We start from the raw sequence: 20,000 nt of genomic DNA, 5'->3' as shown, positions 1-20,000 counted from the left end.
GGAAAGCAGATAAAGTTCAAAGCGACGAATTCGGAGACAACAGCGGAGTACGTTCTGCCTGAGAAATTCCCTGCCATGTGTCTGTAGGCGTTCTGATTAAGACTTACAATTCTTCCCAATCTAAAAATATGCTCATTAATTTGCTGCAACTGTATAACGATATCAACGACAATAGATTTGATTTACCTAAACATTGAGAAATGTTTTTGCTGCCATTGTTGAAAGTAAAAGTTCCCTTCGGGCAGGAGGTGCACAGACCAACTTGAGCAGTGTATGGGTTATAAGTGTCATGAGGACATGGTGCACAGCTTCCATAGTTGATATCAAAAAATGTACCCGCGGGACAGTTTTCTAAAAAAAAAAAAAAAACCAAGTATATGATAACAGCATCAACAGAAATAAAACAGATAAACTGCACAGAGTGCAAAGGGTCAGTTTTATATATGGATTGCAACATCCTCAATCCTTTGAGCCCGGAGAAGTTAATACTGAGTACGGTCAATCTACCATGAGCGACATTTCGAACGGTTTTCTATGTCAAAGTTGCTTTCTGAGTGGTTGTGCCATAGAACTATCTAAAAATTGCGTTGTCAATCAAAATTTCTGGAGGAATGCTACTGAAAGGGCACGATTTTTGACCAAAAATGGGTGAAATGGGACTGTCAAGAAGGTATGGTTTTCTGATGCACTTCAGTGCGAAAATGTTATTTGTCTCCTTCAGTGACTGGCATTCTTACAGCAACAACTCATTCTGCATTACGGATATTAGAAGTGAAACTTAAGCTCCATGGTAAAAACTTAAAAAAGAAAAAGCATTTTAAGCAATCCGTAAGACCTTTCACCTCCATGCAAGACTGAAAAGAATAGGTTTGCCCTAGGGATCTTGCAAAACGTTTCTAACTAATTCAGTTCAAGTTTATCATTGCTGTAAATCATTCCGCATACGAAAATAGAAGAAACGAGGGTTTTTTTCAACGAATTAAATTTCTGAAAACAAAGTAATTTTCGTGTAGTCCATTAACTTCTATGCAACGTAATCGTCTAGGCACGACTTTACGTTATCATTTATCTAGGCCGCAAACCACGATTTTCCCAAAAGAACTCGTGCCTGTCTACATCACTCCGTTTATTTTGGACTTCGAAAGATCTACCCCGGCATCGTCGACGAAAACGCTGCCTTACGGTAATATCATTGGTTAAAAGAGGGAAAATAATCGTGCTGCACGTGCGGCACGCATTTCACTGAGCTGATACCTTTGCGGCACTCTGAATAATAACGACGTGAAACAACCAACTATGCCATTTCCGAGTTCATGTCTGCCTTCTCTTCAAAGAAGAGTGCGAAGTTTTGTTTATGAAAATTAGTATTCATTCATATGTTAAGTAGAACAAATTACCATCACAAAAACTTCGCACTTAGATTCGCTTTGAAGAGAAGGCAGACATGAACTCGGAAATGGCCTATTTGAGGTTTTGATGACAACTTGAGCATGTAACCGAGAATCTTTCATCCTCTATTTTCACTCTGAAACCTCTCGAACCAAGTTCACCAACAATGTACGCTGTACGACAGCGCAAGATTATGGTTTAAAAAATACAAGTTGTTTTGGCAACGAGCGAAACGAAGACTGAAAAACCCAGAGTCCTAGGCAAAAATCGAACCTACGACCTTCGTAACACCGATCGGATGCTCTTTCCATAATTGAAAAGTTATCTTTTGACGTGACGTTTACGTCACCTTCGCAGTCATAGATCTTAAATTCCCTATTCTTACATTGTGAACTGGAGAAGGATACATAACATCTTTTACAAGGAGCTCATCACAAGTTCTTGCTTTTACCTGTCATACCCAAAATAGGATAGAGCTCGAATGATTTGTTACTCCAATTCCAATCACCTTACATAAGATTCCGCTTGTCTTATCATCATATCATAATCTGTATCGTTATCGTCATCATTATCATTTGAACCTGTATTCTTCAAAATTAACTGACATAGCTCCGGGTGCATGCACCAATAACAACAGGTTTGCCACGATAACCTAAGTCATATGCCAGACCTTTGCTATTTCCTCTCTTAACAAATGGTATTTCTCCATTTTCTCAAGTTCCTTACCCCCTTTACCCTGTCATCATCATCATCATCATTATCATTAATCCATTTAAACTAAGAAAGCGTGGTAAGGGGCAGCTCTGAGATCACTCGCCTTCCACTAAGGTGTCGTGGATAGGGCCTCGTATGTGGGATGATCTTGTTTTTTTTCTCCCGGCATTTTTAATTATTAGTGTTTGAAAGCCAGATTTGAGATCACTTACGGCATTTTGTACTGTGTCCAAAACCTTGGTTGAGTCCATAAACGCTCCCGTTTAAACATACTCCATAGGTTGAAGTCTCTGTTACATTGTTCAAAGTCATGCTCTCAGTGCTGGAAATTTGGATGGACTGCATTTCCGAAGCTGTTTTTGCGGTAGCAACGTTGTTCTCTAAGTGGGAAACTGACTGATCGAAGTCGTTGTTTTGGGTTATAAAAGAAACATCCAGATCAATAATAATGACATCCTGAAAAATAATCAGATATAAAAAACAGACATAATTAATTATTTAAATAAAAGTTTCACTCATACATTTATATTCTGGTCCATAAGTGCCGAAAATCACTGTACACCTAGGACCGTTCGGTTGCGTTTTGTAAACATTGGCAACCACTGTGGTATCATGCTTCTACAGTGCATAGAAGATACTCTCAGTGCTCAATGATAATTGCTCTAACAGGGAACAGGAATGATTACTATGATGAGGGAAATCCTTTTCTGGGACAAAAATGTGTGTACGTACACTGGCCGACAACTAAGAAACATCACTAATGATAACTTTGTATAAAATTTGAAAATGAGAAAGCGTGCTATTTTATTTTTATTTTCATTTTTTATTTTATTAGCTTTGTCTTTATGATACCAAAAACAAAAACAAAAAACAACACAACAATATATACAAAACTTTGGCAGGGACATCGCAACAGCTGAGTAGCTAATTACTGCTGGCCCAGGTATAAATATATGTAAAAGAAGGAAAGAAAATAAAAACACTTTACATACAGCACACTATTGGTACGTCTAGAAATCTTGTGGAGTTGCATTTCAAGCAGATGGTTTTAAAAGTTCGAGGATTCTCCAGACTGTAGTTCATTCTGACAGCACGAGAGTAGTAGTCATAAAGAAGAGATTTGAAACTAGTAAGAGTAGCATTAGCTAAGTCCATTCTGCCAGTGAGTAGGTTCCAGATTCTGGTTGTTCTAATAAAAAGAGATTTCTGATATGTTGTAGTTCTGCATCTCTTGGGGACAAAGATAGGAAAGCTAGTAGCGGATGCTCGAGTCGTTCTAGCGCTTTCAGGCACGACGGGAACAACGGATGGGCTAAAGGTGGACCAGATTATGCGTAGCCTTGTAAAAAAAAACCATGTCTAGGAGTTCATGCCAATAACATACGGGAAGAAGATCTAGAGATATTAACCTTTCCTTATAAGATATTTCTGTGATAAAAGGTAATTGGAGAATAAATTTGGTTGCACGTCTTTGAATTTTTTCAAGTTTGGAAATTAGTTCTATTGCTTGAGGCGCCCAGACCTGAGTTGCGTACACAAAATGCGCACGCACTAGGCCAAGATACAAAGTGCGCCATTCCTCCTTATGTATCCTAGCAACTTGTTAGCACGTGCAGCTTGATGACAGACTTGTTTGCGCCAGGTCAGGTCACAGTCTTTTAAGAGGCCGAGGGCACGTTCTTACTCACAGGACTGGATGGTGCGGCCGCTGATCTCATAGCTTGAGGAGATAGGCTTGCACTTCCTTGTAATGGATTTCAGCTTGCATTTCTTCTCATTGAAGGCTAAACCAGAGGCAAGCGGACCATAAAGAGAGACTGTAAAGATCTTGTTATAAAGCGGCGCCATCATCCTGAGACTTCATTTCCTTATAAACCTTTGCGTCATCGGAGAACATCACCACTTGACTCTTGGTGATGACGTCAGGGAGGTTGTTTGCATATAACAGGAAGAGAGCAGGACCAAGAATTGAACCCTGGGAAACGCCCGACGTGACAGGAAGGTCACGTGAAGTTGCCCCCAGTACAGTGACACGTTGGCGCCGATCACAAAGGTACACGTGGAGGCAATCAAGCAGCTTTTCTCCGAAGCCAGCGTCCCGCAATTTGTTAATGAGCAGGTCATGCCTAACCTTGTCAAAGGCTTTGGACATGTCTAAGTACACACAATCGACTTGACCGGCCTCATAAAGAATGGCTCCAATGTAATCTAGGAACTGAAGTAGGTTAGTGACGCATGATCGCCCACAGCGAAACCCGTGTATCGAAAGAGACAAGTCGTTACTCATACCCCCTCAGTGTACACACCAGCTGACTGAACCATCCTGAAAAAATGGTTGTTAGGAACTGTCGTGAGTTACTATAGATGCTCTCGAAGTTTACGTTCAACTTGACTCTTAAATTTGAAGCCGCAAAGTACCTATCCGACCCTTTCACCCAACCTGGTGAACCTTGTGGCCAACATGTACAATGTTTTAAGCTTTTTGCACAAATGGTGGGATGGAAATCTTCTCTTACCTGAGCTACCGATCTTCTTCGCCGCTTTGTTTGAGTCCTTCCACATGTAACCCTTATGTTTTCGAGGGCACACAGATTCTCGCTCTGACACCAGTTTGGATCATTCCTACCAATGACAAAGTTCATTCCCATCTGGAAATTACGTTTGGCTTGTTCCTGCACCGCGGGGTCTGAGCAGTTACCAACAAAGTACTGCCATTCCATACCTTTCCGTGCTGCGCCAGGAACGTATTCCTCTGTGAGATGCAAAAGGAACATGATAAGGCATTATATGGAAGCAAGCAGTATATGAATACGGTAAGACAAAGGTAAAATGGTATTGCACATGGGCATTTGAGGATATATCTCTTTAGACAATCTTAAGTCTTGCTCTGCATTTTATTTAATAGAATGGAAAACAGACAGTATATTGTGCCGAGCATTAAAAAGCATCTCTGATTATAACTATCAATGGAGTCTCTTGTTTTATTCGCATTTGGAAGTGTTTATAATGCAAAATAATCGTTATTCCTACTGCTTGATTCATTACATCAACGCTTTCTCCATATTTAATTTTGACGCCGGAAATATCACAAGAGCTACTCAACAAGGAAACAGCGGAACTGCCACCAAGGGAGTGGGGCGTTAACGTGATAATGGAGGGGGGAGCGTACAACCCCGCCCCCTTCCCCCGTTTTTGAGCTAAGGACGGAAGCCGTGGTCTTTCCCAGATTTTAAACCTAATCGTGTTTACTAGTAAAAAAAAAATCTTAACAACAGAAATGTGGTAGTGTGAAGTCGAGTTAAACAGGAAAACAGTTCACTTTCGGATGCCGTCCGTGGCTGAATTTGAAAGCTTAAGCACGCGCGTGTTTGAGACGCGGACGGCAACCGGAAATGAGCTGTTTTCCCTTCTAATTTGTGTTCATACAACCATATTTACATTGATAAATATCTTTTCTCCATCAGAGATAACTAGTATAAATGTTCTCTATGTATCAGGTCCGCGTCTCTAAAACCCGCGTGCTTAAGCTTCCTAACGTTAACGTCTAGTGCGTAAACGTTCTATAAGCTACAGCAACACTCACGATCACGATCACGATCACGATCACGATCACGATTACGACAGCGATGAAACAACAGCAATAACACTAACAATAAGAATAACAACAATAAAGTAATGATGATGATATTACAACTATGCGGATCTGGAAAGGTAAAAAAGTTCAAGTAATATCAGTAATAGGTGGGGAATATGAAAAGTGTATGGAATAAAAAAAAATTGCAATGAAAGATGAAAGCATTTTACAAAGGCCTGTTTGTTGAGAACAACAAAGATTTTGAGAGATTATTAATTAATCAATAAACACCTGGCTCCAGCTGGATAACTTTATCCAGTGGATAAGTAGCTTTCCCGCAAGCAAAACATTGCATTAAAGAATGAGAAAGGTTTTCGAACACTCTTTCACTCAGATTTGCTCAGAATATGTACAGTGACATATCCCTTATAATGTCATATGGCATTTGAACAACTGGAGCCTGGGGTAGAGGATTCGACTCGGTCGAGTCATCACAAAATAATGAGAAAACGCTGAAAATTTAACTGAGTAACAATATTCATAATTAAAAGAAGGAAAAACGACGGAAGGGGCTCGCAAATGCAAAATCACCCAATACAATAATGATACACGTAATCAAGATATCTATAATCATTTCCTCTTGATAAAATATAAAAAATGTATATATTTTATATACTATACCTGTGCAGTCTGGCCAAGGAAGTTCCAATGATATTTTAGGGTCAAAAGCGATGACATCCCAAACACCTGAATCTTTGCATACGTAGAAAGATGCGGGAACACGAGAAAATTCATACTTAGCGTTACACTGAACAGTGCAGGAGTCACCCTCAAAAACACGAGAGGGTGAGCAAGTAGTGAGACCATTGATTGGTGCATCATAGGGCGGGCATTTTAAAGCTGAAAGAGAAAAAAAGGCACTAACAATGTTAAAAGCGATGAAATGGTATATGAAATGAATCATATGTGAACTGCGGATATGAAATCAAGTGAAGCTATGATCTTCGCAGTTATGAGCGCAATTTTTGCAATTGCGTAGAGAAGCCTGAAAAATTCAGGACTTCAACGGGGTTTGAACCCGTGACCTCGCGATTCCGGTGCGACGCTCTAACCAACTGAGCTATGAAGCCACTGACGTTGGGAGCTGGTCATTTGTGGGTTCTAATGGTCCCGTGAGGAATGAATCAGTGATGAAATGGTATATGAAATGAATCATATATGAACTGCGGATATGAAATCAAGTGAAGCTATGATCTTCGCAGTTATGAGATCATAGCTTCACTTGATTTCATATCCGCAGTTCATATATGATTCATTTCATATACCATTTCATCACTGATTCATTCCTCACGGGACCATTAGAACCCACAAATGACCAGCTCCCAACGTCAGTGGCTTCATAGCTCAGTTGGTTAGAGCGTCGCACCGGAATCGCGAGGTCACGGGTTCAAACCCCGTTGAAGTCCTGAATTTTTCAGGCTTCTCTACGCAATTGCAAAAATTGCGCTCATAACTGCGAAGATCATAGCTTCACTTGAATGTTAAAAGCGTTGCACAGTTATCTTTTCTAACCTGACGATAAAGACGAAAAACGCTGGATAATATGCTGGTTCAAAAGATCACATAAGTAGAGAAGGAGTAAATGGCGCGCTAACTTACGGGAAACGGCTATAACAAACGAACATGTCGATTTGTGGTTTGCATGATCGGTGGCTGAGTACTCGATTCGATGTTGGCCAACACCAAATTGAGAACCATTGATAGACTCTGTAAAGATTTTAACGGGCAGGCCAGAGTTATCGCTGTATGTTGGAGCAACCCAGTACACCGTCACAGTGGGGATGTCGTTTTTCTTCTGAACTTCTTTATTTTGTGGACAATTGATTTTTGGGGGCTCCAGATCTGTATTAAGAAAAACATTAATAGTAAAGGAATATAGTGCTCTAGTAAGAGACAAGGCAACATAAAGAGCTATCATACATTCTCAAGTAGTCCAGTGAGCTACAGTGATCTAATCCAGAGGTTGTGGTTTAATCCCTACCCTAGTCAGTTTCTTCGCATTTGTGTGACCCCGTTTCTATTTTACGGCCCTTATGGATTACATGGAAATATCCCATACTATTTCATGACTAGCTCCGTGAGCGGGCAAAATGACCCAAATCCCGTGCCGTGATTAGCTACTAGAGCGGTCAAGATAGAGCTAGCTTGCACACTCGGGATTTCTCGCTTGGTCACACAAGATCAAAGATCATTTTTTGGTGTTTTTTGGTGTTTCTTGCGTGTTTATGGACCGATACGAAGTCGAGGTCCATAAACACAAATCAAAAAAAATAGTTTTAAAGCACAATTATCGCAGGCGGAGTTTAGTTTTACATTTAAGGTGGCTGGAACCAGTTTCCCCTTTTTTAGAGACCTTCTTGTTAGATGGGTTATAACTACTATACTGTATCACGTAACAGCAATGTTATGGTACCACGTCAAACACCAATTATTGCTTAACAAAATGCGCTCACAATTTTGACGTAATTGGTTACCATGGCAACATGAAAGGTCTCCAAAAACATCCTATATTTCGTCTTTACTTGCTCATATCTTAAAAATGAGCTCGGTGACCCCCATTTTTTATTGTAGAATAGTAATTAGCATCTTGAGATAGAACTATCAGCAAAGTTTAAAAAAATACTTGGGAGCCAATTCAGAGCTACCTTAATTCTTCGAAAATTTAAGGTAGCTCTTAATTGGCTCCAAAGAATTTTTTTTTCACTTTGCAGATAGTCCTATGTCAAATTGCTAATTACTATTCTACAATAAAAAATGGGGGTCACCCAGTTCATTTTTAAGATATAAGCAAGTAAAGACGAAATATAGGGTGTTTTTGGAGAGCTTTCACGTTGCCATGGTAACCTATTACGTCAAAATAGTGAGCGCATTTTGTTAAGTAACAATTGGCGTTTGATATGGTACCATAGCATTTCTTTTACGTGATACAGTTTTGTAGTGACAACCCTTCTAATAAAAAGGTCGTTGAAAGTAGTGAAACTGGTTCCAGCCACCTTAAAAGGTTTTCTGATGGAAGACGAAAATTACGAACATTCACCAAGCGGAGAAGTGTCCGATCGCTCAAAGAAACTATGCCATGTAATAAAAAACTTGCTAACCTCACTTGCTCGGGACTATACCAAGGATTATTATTTGGCTTTGTCTCACGAGGACTGGGAACTACAAAATTCACGAATTTGATTGGCTGAAATCGATATTGACCGCGGTCTAGATTTTCCCATCTAGACGGGCATCTAGACGGGTAATGTTTTGCGGTGAAAAGATGCAAACTAAAATGCAAAAATATTGAGTATTTTCTTCTAACAATATTTATTTATGGAAGTGCCAAACAGCATGATGACAAAAGAGCGGATGACGAGCAAACTTTGACAGAATAAAGTTCAGCCGTTTGCAAGCAAAATGTCAGTTCGTACAAACCAGTTACATTAAACGAATTAAATTGTTCTTGTTTGGACATATAATAAACATCTTATTAACCGAGCTAGGTCGGTCTGTATGGGAGAATCTTGACCTCGGTCGCCGGTACAGACCTCACTGCGTTCGGTCTGTACTGGCGACCTTGGTCAAGATTCTCCCATACAGACCTCCCGCTCGGTTAATGAGAAGTAATTATAGACTGATTCAAGCAGTTAGGAAGGGGGAACTGGTAACCCACGACTTAGAAACCCCAAAGAACTTCAAACGACGAAGGAAAGCTGAGAGAAAGACAGAGTGGGAAGAGAAGGCTCAGTTCCTCAGACAAACAGATAGTAAACGAAATGAGAAGACCTGGGCATGGTTGCAAAGGGGGCACCTTAAACGATAAACAGAAGCAAGGATCACTGCTGCCCAAGACCAGGCAATAAAAACAAACTACATCAAAGCCAACATCGACAAGACTCAAGAGAGTGACCTGTGCAGAATGTGCCGCCAGGCAAAGGAGACAGTGAGCAATATAGTGAGTGGGTGTTCCAAACTAGCACAGCAAGGGTATAAAAGGAGGCACGATAATGTTGGAAGGGTGATACACTGGAACTTGCTGGGGATTAATAGAGTAGATAAATGGCCTGAACATGAACCAGAAACTGTCTTTGAGAACAACGACTACAAACTGCTATGGGATTATTATATCCAGACTGACCACCAAAAGTAGTGCAAGGAGACCCGACTTGGTCGTTATTAACAAACAAGAACAAACACACCAAGTAATAGACATAGCAGTCCCAGAAGACATAGCTGCAAAAGACAAGAAAGAGGAAATGCTAAAGAAATACCAGGACCTACCAAGAGAGATCCAGAGAATGTGGAGTGTCCGAACCCTGGTGCTTCCAGTAGTAATTGGGGCATTAGAAACAGTTCCAAAAAGGCTTGAAAGCAACTTAAAGCGCATTGGCACTAACACTTCTATATAACTAATTAAAAAAACCGTTCTCCTTGGCACAGCGAGAATTCTGAGAAAGGTTCTGGAGCGATGAAAGTCATGATAAAATTTGGGTTTCCTTAGGCAAGTTGTTGTTGCCTGGCCCTAAAAAAGATAACCCGGATCCAACTATTGGAAAAGCCGGTGCTGAATCCACAGTAATAATAATAATAATAATAATAATAATAATAATAATAATAATAATAATAATAATAATAATAATAACAATAATAATAATAATAATAATAATAATAATAATAATAATAATAATAATAATAATCAACTATTCCTGAGCAGCAAGAATCAAACGTTCTGTCTCCTATTTTGAGAATCCATTCCGGAGCCATCTCCAAGACTTCTCTCCAGCTTCATCTGACATTTGTTGGACTAACGCACCATGTAGGGCTTTCTCCTTCCAGTTTTTAACTTTCTCGTCTTTTCTCCTCCTCTCATAGTCCTGCACAGTCTCATCCACTCTGTGCTCTCTGTCAGGTAGCCATGAAGGGATTTGCTCTCCCATCTTACACACTCCTCGATGCCGATCAGTCATCTTCCCCCTTCCTTTCTTGGCAGGTACAGCCTCGCAACATTACTCCTGGTGTGCAGACAGCCATTCATTGCCAAGATCTTCCTAGTTCTTCTATCCATATTGGCTACCTTCTCCAATGTCCAGTCCACAATCTCCGCACTGTAGCGTACTACACCTACAGCCCAGGTATTGGTGCCATCGATCAAATTTCCTCCATTGAGTTTTGATCTACACAACTTCTTGACTCTTATGATATACTCCGATGTTATCTTGCCTTTCATCTTGGTGTTCAGAGTCTGGTCCAACTGTAAGATGCCCAGGTATTTGTAACCTTCCTCCTCTATTTCCCCGATATGCTGGTCGTCGGGTAGTTCTATTCCGCTAATGCCAACTTGTCTTCCCCTTCTCATTTCCAGGACAGCACACTTGTCTAGCCCAAAAGACATCTTAATGTCTTGCGAGAAGATCCTTACTACTTGAACAAGTGAGTCTAGTTGATCATTGCTAGTTCCGTACCGCTTCAGATCATCCATATATAGTAGGTGGTTAATGGGCTTCATGTTTTTTGCCAGTTTGTATCCAGCTCTCATTTTAGTAGTGTTGACCATGCATGGCTAGTGGAGATGTGCTCCCTACATCGGTTCCCAAGCTGGGTAGGCAGAGTTATTCAGAAGCTGAGTTCAAGCTGGAATACGAAGATTTCAGTGAGAACAGCAAGAGGCATTGAGACTTCAGAGATGATACGTTTCAACAACGGCTTGAGCCAGGGCGACATCCTTTGCCCAAGGCTTTTCACATTATGTGTTAACCCTGTATCGTGGCTGTTGAGCGCTTCAGAAGGATATAGTATGACTAAACCAATTGGTGAGAAGATCACGCACCTATTGTACATTGACGACATGAAGATCTACGCAGCGTCTGAGGAGAAGTTGGGAAGAGTGATAAGGTTACTGAAATCTGCAATGGCTGACATCGGCTTAGAGTGGAACGATCGAAAATGCTCAGTGGTGCATGTAAAGAGGGGTGTTTTCCAGGATAGTGGAGATGGAATGCGGTTAGGGGAGTCGGAGATGACAGAGAGCCTGAGCGAGGGTTCGAACTACAAAATTGGGGGAGTCCTAGAGAATGTAAAGCAAGAAGACAGGTTAGCTCTAGACGTTGCAGCCGAGGTTTATTTGAAGCGTCTATCTGTTATCTGGTCCAGTCCACTGTCGGATTATAATAGACTGATAGCCACGAACCAGTTCGCGCTACCAGTGATGGAATATCTAATGTGGACCCAGACGTGGCTTCTGGATGATTTACAAAGGCTGTACCGAGAGACCCGTAAAGTGATCTGTGAGAGTGGTTGAAATCATCCAATAGGGTCAACAGCTTTGATGTATCTCCAAAGGAGAAGAGGCGGACGTGGGCTGAAGTCGATTGAAGGCATTATAAGGTCACCAAGATAAAGTCAGCAGTTAAGAGGTATGCCAACAATGACAAGAAGATCGAGATGGTGAGAAGGTTCGAGGAAAAGTCGAAGGCGTCAGGGCGAAGATCGATTGTTAAGGATGCAAAGAAGTACGCGGGTGAGCTGGACCTCCATCTTAACTTAGTTCATCCGGGGCCGACAGGTGTCACTGGTGGCAGAAATGAAGAGCGCGAAGGGAAGAAGATTGGAGCATGGGTGAAGCGCGCCCAGCAAGGAAAGAACGCTGACGAGTCGAGAGCAGAGAGATGGCAAGGAATATTCGTAGTTCAGAGATGGGAGGACGAAGAATGTGGGACAGAGTGCTTCGCATGGATGTCTGAGTGGAGATCAGCCCCCACCCATACAGTGGCTGAAATGCAAGAACTTTACCAACAAATGCTTCCAAGTAAGATTTACCATCATAAGAAGACCGGGTGCCACACTGGCTCGGATCTGATATGTCGGCTATGTAGTAAGGCCCCCGAGACACAAGCTCATGTGCTGGCCGGCTGTTGTACCTTAGCACAGACGAAGTATCTTAGCCGTCACAATACTGCTTTGCAGACATTATTTTTCGAGTTGCTGATGGATCTGGAATTAGTTGACTCTGTGCCACCCTAGTATTCACCAGCGTAGCCTAAGGCTCTATACGAGAACTCAAGAGCAAAGGTGTATTGGGACGTGCCATTATACGCTGAGAGTACAGAAGTAAGAGCGAACAGGATCGATGCGCGTATAGTCGGCAAGGAGTCAAAAAGAGTAATGCTGTTGGAAATGAGCTGCCCTTGGATCTCAAATAGAGAGGTGCAGGACGCTGAGAAGACGTTGAAGTATGCACCGCTACGTCACAAGATCAAGATGCAGATGCCAGGATATAAAGTGGAACAGCACAACATCGTAATAGACTTGTGGGAAGGTGCTCAACGAGTGTACGGGGAAGTCTCAGATCTCTGGTTGGTCAGGGCAGAAGTGCCTCGGTACTTTGCAGAATGCAGAAAGCGGTGGTGTCTAGTACACTGAACATTTCAAGATGATGTCAGCATGAAGTTCGGATTCAAGTCTAGTAATAGGGTTAAGCTTTCTGGTTTAAGATAGTTTAGGATTCGTCTTTGAAGAAATAATCCAAGAAACATTTTGGAGATATCACATAGGAAAGATTTCTAGACATAACATGATTATTCTTACATTCATAATTCTTAGTAGATTTTTAAAACCACCAATACGATTAGACTCTAAATGTAGGGATATTTTAATATTTATTATTAATTTTAATTTTAATTTTTCTCTCGGTAGAAAATGGTACATTGGCTACGCAATGTGTCCGATGCCCAAGAATAAGAAGTTCATACTGCTATAATAATGATAATAATAATAATAATAATAATAATAATAATAATGATAATGATAATGATAATGATAAAAATAATAATAATAATAATAATAATAATAATAATAATAATAATAATAATAATAATAATAATAATAATAATAATGATAATGGAAACTTTATTTGTCTTCGAATACAGTTGTAAATCTCTCTACGTATAGGCAATTAACAACTGGCTACTTGAAATTGAGTGATATACTTGTATACTGTATTTACAAATGAATGAGAAAAAAAAAAAATATATATATATATATATATTACAGTTTTATTAAGTCTGGGCTATCCCAAGTCTTATTTCTACGACAGAATATAAAATATGTTGCTCTAATGGCGAGACTTATCATTTTTTTGATTATATAGTGTTGTTGCGTTTTGTCAATGCCAATGTCATTCATCATTTCTAAAAACGTAGAGCATTCGTTGGAGAGAACACCAAGGGAGCTCATGGAAAGGTTTACAAATTTGACAGATCTGTAGTTACTTCTCATGTCTTTGACCACGTTCATGTATTTTTCTTTTTTGCGGTCTACATTGTTTTTAAGGTTAGATTCAAAACTAACCGTTAGTACTAGAATATATAGGCACTTGGACTGTATTAGGAAAAGAAGATCTGGACGATAATTTTCACCAGTTATAATTGAAGGACTCGGAAAGCCATTGACATCAGCATAGAGTGAAGAGCGATCATCAATTACAGGTTGAAGTGAATTGGCAATGAAGTTGAGAATTGAGTCGTGTCTCCAGGTGAAGCGATCAAGGTAATGTTGACAACCAGCGACAATGTGGAGGAGTGACTCAGGGTTAAGGCAAAAGGAGCAATCAGGACTTTGTGATAATCCCCATCTTGTCATATTCGTACGTGTAGGAAGGGAGTTGTTGATGTAGCGAATGGTAAAATTGTAGATGTTCTTGGGTAAATGAGACTGGGCAGACGACCAAAGAGAGTTAACAGATGACAATGAGTGCTTGATAACATTTGCAAAAAAGAAACCTTGAGATGTTAAGTGATGTTGCAGTTTGTCTTCTTGATTCGAACGGAAGTCTTTAAGAACGTCCTTGGTGGATTTGAACACTCATCGTATTGAATATTGGTGTGACTGCTTGACGACTTCCAGAGATCTTTTAGGGAATCATTACATGACTCTTTTAAGGAATTGTGGAGACCTGTTTTGCACTGAGTGAATTTAACTGAAGGAGGACAAATATTAAGGCCAAATTTATTGCGTTCTAGAAAAACATTACTCAGTGTACCAGATATCGGGATTTCAAGCCATTTTCGAATATAGCCGTTCACTATAGAATCAAGATTTGCTATTATCCAGGTTTTTGATATGTCAGCTACAGTAAAATGCCAGGACAGTTTAGATAGGACATAGCGGCTGTACAGTAGAAGTTTGTTTTTGGAATGCAGTGGTTTCTCATCAATGTCACACATCAAATCTTGTACAAGAGAGGACAATTCTGACATGTGTTGGTTGTTAGACATGTTGAAGTCAAAGTAGTTTCCTAAGTAACGAAATGATTCACCCATTTCCACACACGGGACAAGAACTCCATTTATCAACAGTTTAGGTAGATATTGGACAGATTTGGTGCACAGTTTCCGTATTCCAAAAGTAAAACATTTGTCAACCCTTATTATCATATTAGACCATTGACACCAGATTATAAAGCGGTTGATTAGGTGCTGATTTTCTGATTCCTGACCACTTATAACAGCGGCGTCGTCTGCGAACTGGAACCAGTGGATCGGATTTAAGAACCTTAGGGAAAAGCCAAATTGACGATATTTTTCAGATTTAATGTGCTGGAGAAACGTGTTAAAACACAAGTTAAAAAGAAGAGGGCTGAGGCAATCACCTTGAAGTACTCCACGACCAATAGATATAAACGGAGTACGAAATTCATTGGTAATTATAGAGGTTTTGAAATCAGTGTACAGACTTTTAACCAGAAGTTTGACATGATCAGGGATATGGTGGTAATCAAGAGCGGTTTGAATCAAATTGTGATGAACTTCACCAAAGGCGTTTTTGAGGTCTAGGAGAGTAATGACAAGAGAACGCTGCTTGGTACGAATAATAATCTACCACCACCTACTACAGAAATACAACTTCCAAGAGAGTAACAACGAAAACCCTTGGTAAATGCAATCAATACAAACAGCTGTTGTGGAAAATGCAAACGCCAAGATTCTATGGGACACCCCCTTTCAACTGGAGAGTGCCCCAGAAAATGTTGTCAACAAGATCGATATAGCCGTATTGGACAAGCAAAGCAAGTCGTGGCTTCTAATCGAAGGCACTGTATGCCAGGTAGGAAGGATCCAGAAGAAAACATGGATGAAGCAAGAAAAGTACATCGATCTACGGAAAGGAATAAAAAGGAAAGGAAAGGAACTTTATTCAAGTGTCTAATCTTCTAGCGCTGTAGAGCACTAATCGGGGACACTGTAAATTGAAATTAACAAGTTAACGCAAATCAAATCAATTTTTGGTTTTTGAGGAGAGGGGTCAACCGGAGTACCCGGAGAAAAACTTCTCGGTGCAGAGTACAGAACCAGCAAACTCAACCCACATATGACGCTGAGTCTGGGAATCGAACCCGGGCCACATTGGTGGGAGGTGAGTGCTCTCACCACTGCGCCATCTCTACACCCCGAAAGAACTTATACGAGGATCAAAGTCCGACGTTTTGGCAACATCTTGGCGCCATTGGGAAACTAAATTAAATATGCGATTTCAAGAGTAACTTAAGAGTTCATAGTCATTAAGTTAAACAAAGACCTTAGCGCGATTTAAGTCTGATTGTACATTTAAACACTGTCACGGTTACTCTCTTGGAAGTTGTATTTCTGTAGTAGGTGGTGATTATTATTATTATGATTATTATTATTATTATTATTATTATTCGATTCTCTCCAGTTGTCGGGTATTCTACTGGGTAATGTTTATTGTGTCTCAGCAACTCCCCATAGCTTAGAGACACAACACTGTCCGCATCAGGTGAGCAGTTCCAAGGATGGGTTAATTGTACACTTCCAAGGAAGTCAGGTATATCTAGCTTGCCAAACAAGGTCTTTGCACCTTTTGATATGCTTTCAAGCACCGATCACGATAGGTCTTATTGTGACTTTTGAGGCTCCATGAATCGCTCTGATTTCAAATGCTAGTTCCTGGTACTTTTCAACCTTCTCCTTTTCAGTTCTGGTGATGTTCTGGTCCGCTGGTACAGATATGTCAATAAGTGTCCATAATAAATGGGCACTGGGATAGAACAGGGTGGTGCCTTAGCCTACCACGGGAAGGTGGATGCCTCCGCTCACCAGAGTATTGGGTGGCACCTTTGGCAAGTGTCAACAACCAAAAAGCCACCCGTGTTAGGGTTATAACAACCCCATTTGTGAAATATTGAATTTGACACTAGCGACGTCCACGGGACTGGAGCTTGTAGTGAAGGTGTCGTATCCGGCAGGTGTCCTGTGGATCAGCAGCGCAGGCCCGGTCGTCCTCCTGCTACTGCTGAACAACGACAAAAGAGATTAGGGTGGTCAAAGGAGGATAACAAACGGTTGTTTTAATGTTACATCCGGAGTGAACCAGAGAGGGGAGGGTACAGACAAAGATTGCTAGACCTGTGGAAAGCCCGTAACATCAACAAAGAACTAATAGAAGTCACCGAGCAGAGATTGGCTGATCAAGTACGCCAGATTAAGAACAAGAAGTGCCTAGAGACTTTGGAGCAGGAGGAAATAGCCATACGAGTAATACATGACCAACAGGAGATTGAAACTACAGAGATCCATGCCACCGATACACCAGACTATGAATATCAGGAGACTGAAACTACGGAGCTTCTTACCACAGATGCACTAGACCATGCAACAACATCTGACACCCAAGAAGAACAATCAACGTGAAGAGGAACCCAAAGTTTTCACTGCTGAAGAATTACGAGAAGAGATAAGCCCAGAACTGGAAGCCATTTCCGACAGGATCCTAGAAATTATACAACTAGAACAGAGAATAGGATTACCATCACTGAAGTCATGCGAAAGAACGAAGCTGAAAGCAGCAGTTGAAAATATCAATGAAGTCGTCAAAAGATTCAGACAAACAACATCACTGAACTGAATTCTTTAATGTATGCAGAAGCGTCTTTTACTACAGAAAGAATAAGAATGATAAAAGGGAGGAAAGGGAAAAGAACTAAAGATCCATTGTTTAAGAGAGGGATAAAGGGGAATATCGAAACTTGGCGAAAAGACCTGAGCAAGATTGAGGAAGTCCGCAGAGTAAACATGAGGATGAAACAAAGAGAGAAGGAAAGGTTGAACAGGAAAATATCATCTTGAGCAAAGCCTCACTTCGTATGTCAAATTCACGTTGAAACAGTAGATCAAGGCAGATGGAGTTAAGATCAAAAGATACGACGAGAGATGTCAACAGTTCAAACAGAAACACCTGTTCAGAACCAGTCAGAAGTGTTCTACAAAACACTAGATGGAAAGGAACGAGGAGAAATGGTGTTACCTGATCCCACAGAAGCAACCTCCTTCTGGAACAAGATCTGGTCGGAGGAAGTCGGTCACAATTAGGGAGCATCTTGGCTAGAGGATGCAGAGGTGGAACTCAGTACAACAGAGATGCAAGAAGATATCAGCATCACTGTGGAGGATATTAGAAATGGAGTGAGAAAGATGGCAAACTGGAAGGCAGCCGGCCCCAATCTTGTTCAGGGGTTCTGGTTTAAGGATTGCCCTCTAGATAGCAAAAATTCTTGCAAGACTTTATGTATCAAGGGAATGTACCAGAATGGATGGTCAGGGAAAGAATAGTTTTGATACAAAAGGACACAGCCAAGGGTGCCCAGGCCAGCAACTACCGCCCTATTGCCTGCCTACCCATGATGTGGAAGCTCTTTACAGGAGTTATGGGAGAGAAGTTATACCACCACTTGGAAAGGATTGGACTGCTAACAGATGAACAGAAGGGGTGCAAGAAGGGATCCCGAGGAACTAAGGATCAACTGCTTGTAGACAAGGCAATCCTGAAGAACTGCCAGAGAAGGTTGACAAACTTGTCAATGGCTTGAATAGACCACAAGAAGGCATATGATATGGTGCCGCATTCATGGAACCTGAAATGTCTTGAGATGATTGGGGCTACCAAGAATATGATCTCTATAATCAGCAACAGCATGGTGAACTGGAAGACAGTATTGACATCAGGAAGAATGGCTCTCGGGCAGGTGGACATTTAGGAGAGGAATTTTTCAAGGTGACTCCTTGTCACCATTATTGCTTATAACTGACCATGTTACCCTTGACCCTTATATTACGAAAAATGAGAGCTGGATACAAACTGGCAAAGGACATGAAGCCTATTAACCACCTACTATTCATGGATGATCTAAAGCTGTACGGAGCTAGCAATGATCAACTAGACTCACTTGTTCAAGTGGTAAGGATCTTCTCGCAAGACATTAAGATGTCTTTTGGGCAAAACAAGTGTGCTGTCCCGGAAATGAGAAGGGGAAGACAATTTGGCATTAGCGGAATAGAACTACCCGACGACCAGCATATCGGGGAAATAGAGGAGGAAGGCTACAAATACCTTGGCACCTTACATTGGACCAGATTCTCAACACCAAGATGAAAGACAAGATAACATCGGAGTATATCAGAAGAGTCAAGGAGTTGTGTAGATCAAAACTCAATGGAGGAAATTTGATCGATGGCACCAATACCTGGACTGTAGGTGTAATACGCTACAGTGCGGGGATTGTGGACTGGACATTGGAGGAGGTAGCCAACATGGATAGAAGAACTAGGAAGATCTTGACAATGAATGGCTGTCTGCACACCAGGAGTAATGTTGCGAGGCTGTACCTGCCAAGAAAGGAAGGGGGAAGATGACTGATCGGCATCGAGGAGATGGGAGAGCAAATCCCTTTATGGCTACCTAATTGAGAGCACAGAGTGGATGCTGATGATGCTGATGCTTCGTCGAAGGAGAAAGTGACCGTCGAATAAGAGACTCTGCAGGACCATGAGAGGAGGAGGAAAGACGAGAAAGTTAAAAACTGGAAGGGGAAAGCCCTACATGGTGCGTTTGTCCAACAAATGTCAGATGAAGCTGGAGAGGAGTCTTGGAGATGGCTCAGGAAAGGAATCTCAAAATAGGAGACAGAAGGTTTGATTCTTGCTGCTCAGGAACAAGCTTCAAGAGCAAACTCGATTAAGTACAGCATAGACAATACCTCAGAGACACCAGTGTGTAGATTGTGTGGAGATGCCACTGAAACAGTATTACACATTGTCAGTGGATGCAAGAGGCTTGCCCAGAGAGAGTATAGAAAGCGCCACGACAAGGTGGCCCTGCTGGTACACTGGGAGATGTGCAGAAAGTATGGGATAGAGTGTAATGACAAGTTGTCTGACCATCAACCCTTGGCAACCGCAGAAAATGGAGAAGTGAGGATTACCTGGGACAT

General features: G+C 41.1%; 1 protein-coding gene across 1 annotated transcript in view; it reads right to left on the bottom strand.

The window, feature by feature from the left end:
- The window catches only part of LOC138015828 (sushi, von Willebrand factor type A, EGF and pentraxin domain-containing protein 1-like), an 82,268-nt gene that overhangs the window by 45,714 nt on the left and 16,554 nt on the right, over positions 1–20,000 (bottom strand). Inside the window, exons 8-12 of the mRNA XM_068862945.1 lie at positions 7,337–7,579; positions 6,359–6,577; positions 4,620–4,855; positions 2,316–2,559; positions 187–351 (exon numbers count right to left, since the gene is read on the bottom strand). Coding sequence (XP_068719046.1) covers positions 187–351; positions 2,316–2,559; positions 4,620–4,855; positions 6,359–6,577; positions 7,337–7,579 — 1,107 coding nt within the window. The remainder of the gene's footprint in view (positions 1–186; positions 352–2,315; positions 2,560–4,619; positions 4,856–6,358; positions 6,578–7,336; positions 7,580–20,000) is intronic.

This window comes from Montipora capricornis, chromosome 9 (assembly GCF_036669925.1).
Source record: "Montipora capricornis isolate CH-2021 chromosome 9, ASM3666992v2, whole genome shotgun sequence".
NCBI lineage: Eukaryota > Metazoa > Cnidaria > Anthozoa > Scleractinia > Acroporidae > Montipora > Montipora capricornis.
This window is presented reverse-complemented; position numbering and strand designations above follow the sequence as displayed.